The following is an 8,801-nucleotide window of genomic DNA, read 5'->3' as shown; positions in this document are numbered from 1 at the left end:
TGAAAATAGTCTTAGAGTGCCTTCATGGAGTACGTATATTCCCACGCAAAGCTGCAGATTTAATGCTAGGTTTGTCAAGAACCAACAAACAGCTATCCAGGGAAGCACATCGGGATTAGGAGCAAGGAAAACTTTTATATTACCTGCCGCAGTCATATAATTTGCTATTTATAAACAACGTCCCACAACGCCACCGATGTACGTGTGTGTAGTTTTGCTGAGTTCAGTGGAATTAAGCCGATTCACACTGATCGAGAGGTTGGGCTACAGTTAATATTTTAAAATAGGAAAACTTGCTTGCCTAAAATACTGTTGACGTGTGGTGGGGCAGCATCTGTACACAGGTGAAAAAATATCACAGTACAGAAAGCGAATTTAACTTCAGGGCTTAATAAGTGGTGTTACATGCCATCTGTTGCTCCTTAAAACGTTGACTCCGTAATTGCTAACTGTGAGTGGAGGACTAGACGTGGAACAGATCTTCTCAATAGCTGGGGTTAACTTTTGGCTTTGCACATTATAATTTTGCATACTTCTCTTTTAAGTAAAATCCATCAATACCATTTCAAGCCAGCCGTGATATCTTAGGAACATTCTGCCAACGGGAACTTTTTGCTGGTCTCTCCCCAAGTGTTTGAATAGTTACTGGATGCGCCGAGCTACTCGTTTGTCCCCGTTGCTGGTTTTAGGTCCTGTTGACGTGTTACACGTTTGGAGGTTCCTGGTCTGATTCTGGAGTGCTGCCAGGGCCTCAGCACCCCATTCAGGAGGCTGAGGGGAGAGGCGGATGCCCCGCGTTTCTCAAGAGTCCCAGTCGCTGGGCTGAGCCCTCCGTGGGAGAGAGACGGGTTCGGCTGGGACACGACCGTGAAAAGCAAGGGCCGTTTTGCGGTCTGTTTTGAGGGCCCCTGTAGACGTCTGTGGGAAGGTAGTTACCCCTCTCTGCCCACAGATGCGTTGACTTTAAAACAGCAAGATGCTCTTCTGAATAGTGTTGACCCTGCTGCAGGGCTGGACGAGGTGACCTGCCGAGGTGCCCTCCCGCGTTACGCTGTCGGGTGTTCGTGCTGCCAAGGCACATGATAGTCCAAACTACACAGATAAGTAACGGCATAAATGAGCGGTAGGATGAGTTAGACGCAGGGAGGAGAATAATAAGGAAGCATTAAATCTCCTCATTTTAAAATCTGCAAATAGGGCGGCTCATTTCAGGTGCCCGGAGCCACCCTCCCGCCTTCTTCCGTGCCTTGACGCAGCTCTGCTCAGACACTAACTGAGAATTTGACTTTTGCTGTGAAATGAGAGTGAAGTTTTAATTTCAGCTCGCATTCCCATACAGAATACCAAACTACCTAGGGAGCTCGTAGCTTGACATAGTCAATACAACAGGCTGCAAGATTAAGAACAGAAATTCTCAACAGTGCCACCTGCTCATGAGTGTTACCAGCTCTCAGTGTTTGTCCCAGTCCTGGTCACAGTAGAACTTAGGAGTTTGCCCTTGAGCTCATGCGACGGTCTGAAGGAGCCCGAGTACTGATGGGCTCTTAGCTCAATATCAAAGCCTTATTTTTCTTCTGACTTCTTGCGTTACTGCTTTCCTCTCCACCGGTTTTGACCAACGTGACCGCTGCGTCTCTATTTGTGGAACGAACATCCGGGAAATGCTCAAAGAAGCATTGGCGTTTTGGGGATCTCTGTTAGATCTTGGACCTCTTTAAGATCTTTTCCCTGACTGAAAGAAATGCCACACTCTTAACTTCAAGGCATCTTACGTCTGACCTATCTGTTAAAAGCTTTCCATCAGCTCTCCAGTTACGGTTAGGTCGTGGAAAAACTCAGGCTTTATCCAAAGGAAACTTTACCAACTGTAACGTTTTGTTTTAAGACATCATATAAAAGACATCTTTGAGAGATACTGCTTGGGATGTAATTTCTTTAAGGGAAGATTTCATTGTTTTTAACGCTGTTGATAGATAATGTCCTCAGGCTAGAAGTGAAGGTGACTTGGGGTGGGTAGAACTACATCTGGCCCGGTATGTGGGAGCTCTGGCGGGTTAGCGCTGGAAATTGTTGTCTGTGGCCCTCCGCAAATATAACATGCCTTTCCACAACTCTCCGCTTCTGGCGTGCGCGGGAGCTGGCATTTTCAAAGCGGCCGCCGATTTCTTTGGTTCCCAGCTAGGGTTATTTTTTAGGGTGGCGGTGAGTTCTGTCAGGGGCTGAAGCATCTCAGGTTGCCTATTCAGAGTAGCCCGTCATTTATGAAGCACAGGCAGAACTTTATCAGTGCCCGTCTAAATGCTGCCCGGGCGTTTCAGTGCTCTTCACTAGGTTTACGGTCCCCATGACGTTTGTTTTGCAGATGAGCCCTGTATGGGAGACAAATCTATCTTCTGTCAAATGGAAGTGCTTGCACGTTACTGTTCCATCCCTGGCTACAACAAGCTGTGCTGTGAGTCCTGCAGCAAGCGCAGCAGCACCCTCCCACCGCCGTTCCTTACCGAAGCTGCTGAAAGGGAAGAGGAAGCGGTGTTTGATCCGAGCGATCTGCCTCGGGCTTTGGTGATGCCAACACCGGTAGCGCCCCACTACGCACAGTTCCTGCCTGGGAGAAGCCCTCTGGGCAGGCTGCCCTTTGCAGAAGAGGACGCAGATACGCACGTCTCCCCGTCCAGCGCCAAGCCCAAAGGCGCTGAATTTCCGCAATGGAGAGCTCCTCAGGCAAGGAAGACTTCTAGGCTGTTTGCTTTGCTACGCCCGTCACCTGCCAACAGCAGCAGCCTCGGTCCTCGTAATGCCCTTGGGTTGGCAGCGGCCGTTCCGGTGGTGACGGCTAATAGCACCACAGCGGGTGCTCCTTCTCCACCGAGAACCTCGAGGAAGAGCGAGAAGCACGCGGAGAAGAGGTGGCCTTCGAGGTCCTCCGCTGTGGAGAGATGAACGTGAATGCCGTGTGGAGGATAGCCGTTGGAAGAGGCTTTGTTTGGCGCTTTGGGTTTAATTTCCTTACGTCTGGACACTATGGTGCATGCTGCTTTCCACAAGCGGGACGCTGCAGGTCATCAACTCATTTTCCTTGTAAATACAAAGAACAAGAAGTGCTGGTTCACTTTCTAGTTGCTCCCGTCCTCCTCCCATACCGCGTTATCCGGCTAGCGTGAACGCGTTGGAGGAAAGCACCAAAGAGAGTTCCCAACAGTGAGCAGAAGTTGCTGAGGGCATCAGTCAAGCTCTAGTACAGAAAAGCGGCCCCGACCTCAGCACTCACCTCATTATTTTTGGTTTTAAACACTCACATGTAGAAAATGCCCCACTGCAAGAGGTACCAAACGTTGACACTATACAAAATACTTTTGCAACGGAACAGCTGAATCCATAAGACTTGTTTTGCTAATTTATCTATATAAACGGATATTGTATGAGCAAAGTTGCAGCTGTTGTGTACATACTGTATATTGCAGAAAATCAGTATTATTTTTAAGAGTTTTGTGCTGTCAGACAACTGTTTACCTATGTTGCGTTCTGGAGAATTGCTAGGTGCCTGCCATCGAGTACTGCCTTATTTACGTTCCGAGAGTTGATTTTTAGAGCAGCGTTATCATAAAAGGAGGAGTTCCATTTTCCATATGAGTTACACCTACTGACACTAGGAAAGGGGTTTTTTTGAGTATCAACAACGTGATGCTTTCTTTTGAAATAGGGGAAGAAAAAAAAGGGTAAACCTAAAGGTAGGGGTCTACTTACACCCACCCGCCCGTTAAAAGTAGGTTTAGAAACTTCAGTGTAATTCCCGTCACAGGTTGGAGAAATGATTTTCCGTGCCTGTGAAACGAGCACTGACGGACGCTGAGCAGGCATTGCCTCCCAGTAGGAGCAGCAGTGCCCTCCCTTAAGTCTCCTTTTGCCGAAGAGGTCAGACCAGTGTAGGAAACCGTGTATATACTGTAAGTACTGTAATGTTCACGAGTCGAAAATGAGTTCTGTTTTCCAGATGATCTGTTTGTTATTTCTGAAGCTGAAAAAGCACCACAGAGGTAGAATAGGCGCAAACAAGAAATAGCTGTGGCAAGACTTAAAATAGATTTTTTTTTTCCCCTACTGGAAGCATTGATTGAAAGGCGAGAGAGATATTTATTTTTCAGCGTGGTTCACCTCAAAATCTCCACAACCACAATGCATCTGACTGCAACAATGTACTAGTAATTTATGTCAATAACCATCTTGTTCACAGTCCACCGATCGCGCTCTCTCCTGTGTGTTGCTGTAAAGTACTTGTATATAGGATTGAGAACTAAAGATATTTATTGAAAGTCGATTTCTTGATAGTATTTTATGTACTAAATATTTACACTAAGGGCAGTTGACTATTCTTTTTGCCAAGATAAAATAGAGAGATGTAATTAGATACCTGTACATGCTATGTCATACGGATAGAACAGAAATTTAAGCTAACTAAACTACTGTAGAGAAATTGTTGATCTTACTCTTTAAAAAAAAAAAAGAATCTTATGACAGTTTTTTATTACAGGCATCTTTAATCCCTAAATAGGTTATTCAAGCTTCACGTGCAATTTTTGCTCCCCCGTAAAAAGCCCTCCCGACCGACCCGTTTAAAAGAACAGTGAATATGTACCTCTAAAACGCTGTAAAGTAGATTAAGACCCCAACGATTATATTCTAGAAACATCTGTAGTGATTATGCGGAATCACTGGGAAGAAATAAGGATGAAAATTGTTGTCCGAAGACTTTTTAAGTAAACGAGAATGCAGGTAGGTTAATTCTGTTCGGGGAAGTACAGGGTCACACTCTACAAGGTGCATCTTGCGTCGTGACGTGTGTAATCTAACCCACGGAAGTGTTGACACCTCCAAAGAATTGCTGCTACCGTTCTGCAAGGCTTTTGAAGGTCCAAGAAATCAGTATTAAACAGATTGCACGGACAATGCCTGAGCCTCAGACAGACAAATAAGGGTGTGTTTGTTTCTTTACAATTCCCCACAAGTCACATTCTCTTTTCTCTCTGTCTGTATCTTTTACATATATACAGTGCGGGTGTAGATAATCCTTGTACCTTTTTGATTTCTTTTCTACCAAGCTAATTTCTCCTTCTGTAAAGTGTACACTACTGATACTGTTTGTTGTATTGGGGAGCACGTAGCAATAAAATCTTTGACATAACAAGTCTTTCGCTGGTTTGATTCACGTGGGAGGGTCTGGTTTTTTCTTAAGTTTTGCGTTTTGCAGAATGAAGGGCCGTTTACGTCCCAGGCGCGACCTTGACCATCTTGGAAGAAAGTTCGTGTGAATTAAATATTTAACCTGCTTTTTAAAAAACAGAGGTCCCGCTTTCACCATTGCGGGTTGCAGAGAAATTGGGGGGAAGGAAGGAGTGCGTTTCCAGTGATCCAAAGACTTCCCGGTCCACGCGCGAGCGTCCAGGCAGCAGCTCCAGCCCTTCTGTCGAGAACATGCCATGTTTTGGGCTTTGCTTTTTCAGAAGGGGTATCTAAGGGATTCCGTGCCAGTCGAACGGGAGGCAGCTGCCCTCCTCTCCTTCACCTAGAAATGTTTTCTGAGCTGCTGAGAGGATTTCAGGTCTGCACCAGGCGCTAAAAACAAAAACAACACCCACCTCACCCATGTTATTTTAGTGCAGGTGCATGTTTTAAAAAGAGTTCTGGCCTCCTGGCCCATCTGTCTTCAATAAGTTTCGAGACGGTCCGCTCTAAAATGCTCCCTTCGATACAACTGCTGTGTTTCTCGTTTGACAAGTACAGGCTTGCATCTCTAGCTGGTATTTACCTAAAGCCACAACTTCCCTGCGACTGGCGTGACGCGGGGACAAACGGGGGTGTGCGACGGGCATGCGTGCTTGCGGGCAGGCCCGCCGACCCACCGAGCCACGCTGACGCGTAAGGAAGGACAGCCGGCTCGTGCCGTAGTGCCCCCCGCGCTCCAGCTTCGCTGCCTGAGGGAGGCCGTTCTGGTATTGTTCCAAAAAAGCTGACGGCGATTTTTACGCGGTCCTGGTTTTCAAGAAGAGCGGATCCGGACTGGACCTTCTGGAGAAAAGCTCATCTGGTGAGAAAACAGGGAGGTCTTGGTCTCAGAGGTGGAGTCTAGAGAAACTTTGGGGGTTTAGCCGAGTCTAGAGAAACTTTGGGCTTTTTAACCCAGCAGAAGAGAGGCTGAGAGGGAGATGTCAGTAGAGCATGGAAAACTGAAAAGTCCTTGGCTGGTGTAAGCATTACCCAGCAACAACTGAAACATCGGTGTGTTATCAACTTTGTTCTCACCCTAAATCCAAACCACAGCACTGTACCAGCTACTAGGAAGGAAATTAACTCTATCCCTGCCGAAACCAGGACAAGTACCAATCCCAAATTACCTAAACCATCTCTACAGAACCTAAGGCAAGTGATACACGGACCCTTCCCATGCTCGATTTGTCCCAAGCCATTTTGCTACACTGCTGCAAGAGACCGGAGAGCACGCCACTTCCCATGCGAGAGCTGCTCTAGGAGACAAGGCTCTTCACGTAGGAACCCAAACACATTTTTAATAACAGCATTGAAGAAAAAAAATTTTAAAACCTGAAGTAGCGGCTCAGAGTTGTCCTCCTTTTATTTCCTAGGAAACCTAGTGCACGGGGACAGGCACGCTGGCACAGACTGACCACGTGGCCCAGGACCTTCTTTCTTGCTGTAGTCAATAATGGACACTTAAAGAAAGAATCTACGAGCAAGGGACGCATAGGATGGCCGTCTATTCCCTGGCAGCCTTCTCCCCCCGTGTGTTGTGTATTCACAACCCTTTACAACATTCTGGTTGGTTAGAATTAACAAATCTGAAAATGCAGGTCCCAGTTCTCTTTCCCCAGTGGTTTCACATCGTGTACGCCTCAGACTCAACGTCAGCGCAGGCGGCTCGAGTTATTTCGGTGCCAGCTGAGGAGGTTTACGCTTCTGAGGAAAAGCAATGGCTTTCAACGTGCCTTCCTCTGGCAACCAGTTACGTTTAACAAGCTTCCAGCTTCCCGTGACTTGGGAAAGAGGTACTGCCCTAAATCACTGACCACAGCATAGGAAATCGGTTTCAAACTGGAGAGTGCTTTCTGAGCCTAAGTAAATGCATTTTGAAAGTCCTAAGTGGCTTTCTTAATCTCCCATGCCATTTCCAGCGGGCTGGAATCGCTCAGGTGTTTCCCAAGTGTCCCGATGCGCTTGGCACGGGGAATGAGTCGTTAGTGGAGAGGGGCTAAAGGCAAAGTTATTCAAAGTAAACTCCCTTACGAGAAACACCTAGGCGGCTCTCTGCAGGCAAACGCGAATGGGAAGCTTTCCCTCCCCTGAAGTAAAAAGCATGCACGGAAGGCCAAAAGCACCTTTACAGGAGCCTCAGCCTTTGCTTTTTAGATGCTGCAAGAAATTGTGTACAGCTACATCTATGTCTTCATCTCTTCCTGCGACTTTCCTCCAACTCTGAGCGCTTGAAAGTTTCCTCCCGACCGTGAGTCTGACACGGCTGCGATGGCTGGTCTTGATTTGGGGAGACCTGGAAGGATACAAAGCCACGAAGACCGGTCCTTTCAGGAGCCTGCATACAGAATGAGGCCGAATGAGGGTGAAGACGGGTTCTCCTGCCACCTCGCTCCCTCTCTGCACTTCGACGCTTCCTTCTGGTTAGCGACTAGATCCCAGCTGCATGTTTTCCAGGAAGGAACGGACGGCGGAGGCAGGGCTTAGAGACAGACTGGGGCCCCGGGGGGGGACAGCCCCCCGCCAGACCAGCGGGACTCGCAGCCTCTTTCCCCCTCCTCTACGCCTCGGGCTTCTGCCGCGCTCCGAAGAGCATCTCCATGCCTTCATCCCCTCGTACCGCCCCACGCAGCGAGTTGGGTGCAGAAGATGGTGTACAGTGCGTGCCTTGGGATATAACAAGTATTCCTTCCTCTCCAAGACATTCACAAAGCAGGCCAGCCCACCACTGCCATCCCTCCAAATCCCTGTTTAATCTCTCCCCGCTCGGTCGCTTGCGTGCACGTGGGGCGGAACAGAGGAACCAGGAGGCCGTGTTTGCCCTGACGGTGGAGCATCGCAGGCTGATTACCCGCTGAGGGTACGAGGGGAGATGCGCCTGCCCTTTCCTGGAAACAGGAGTTCAGAGCGGGTGGGAAACTGCATGTGGCATCGACAAAGCTGGAAGGCAGAAGAGGAAAGGAGAGGGATAAAGGATGTGCTGCCCGCTGCTTTCTCCTTTGTACCAGTTCTGCGACCTCCGGAGAGAAGCCATCAGGAGCGCTCCTGCCACACGGCAACACATTTGAACTTTGTGGTGAAAGGGTGCAGAAAATCTCTCGTTCTGGGGCAAGCCGCCTTGCCGAAATGATGGATGAGAGAACCACGCTGGTGACCGAGTACTTGGTTCCCACCGATCTAGCGAGGATTGCTGCGCAATACGGATTGGCACGTCTCCCTCTTCACGGTAAAGCCGTTCCGATCTCGAGCGCGGCAAGGCGTCCTGGAGCGCCGTGGGTCAGGGCATCGTCGGCCACAACCCCTGCGGTCTGTGACTACGCTGTGATTACGACGTGTTTATTCCCCTCTGCTCCGTATATGAAGTACCAACACCTTTACGTTCCGCAGTACTCTGGAAGCAGAGATAACAGTGTCTTGGTAAACGGGTCTTGCCGGCCGATGTGGCACTCTCTCTTTTTTATGCGTGAAAGGCATGGCACATGCAGGTGAAAATAAGTAATTAGCAAAATCAGCATGTGATTGGAACAGTCCATGCTACTGGA

At 48.4% G+C, this 8,801-nt stretch overlaps 1 protein-coding gene across 1 annotated transcript in view; it reads left to right on the top strand.

Moving 5' to 3' along the window:
* Positions 1–2,940, top strand: part of ADAMTS3 (ADAM metallopeptidase with thrombospondin type 1 motif, 3) — an 83,617-nt gene extending 80,677 nt beyond the window's left edge. Inside the window, 1 exon segment of the mRNA XM_009324877.1 lies at positions 2,363–2,940. Within this exon segment, the coding sequence (XP_009323152.1) occupies positions 2,363–2,940 (578 nt within the window).
* The last annotated feature ends 5,861 nt before the right edge of the window (positions 2,941–8,801 follow it).

This window comes from Pygoscelis adeliae, unplaced genomic scaffold (genome assembly GCF_000699105.1).
Source record: "Pygoscelis adeliae isolate BGI_AS28 unplaced genomic scaffold, ASM69910v1 Scaffold316, whole genome shotgun sequence".
NCBI lineage: Eukaryota > Metazoa > Chordata > Aves > Sphenisciformes > Spheniscidae > Pygoscelis > Pygoscelis adeliae.
This window is presented reverse-complemented; position numbering and strand designations above follow the sequence as displayed.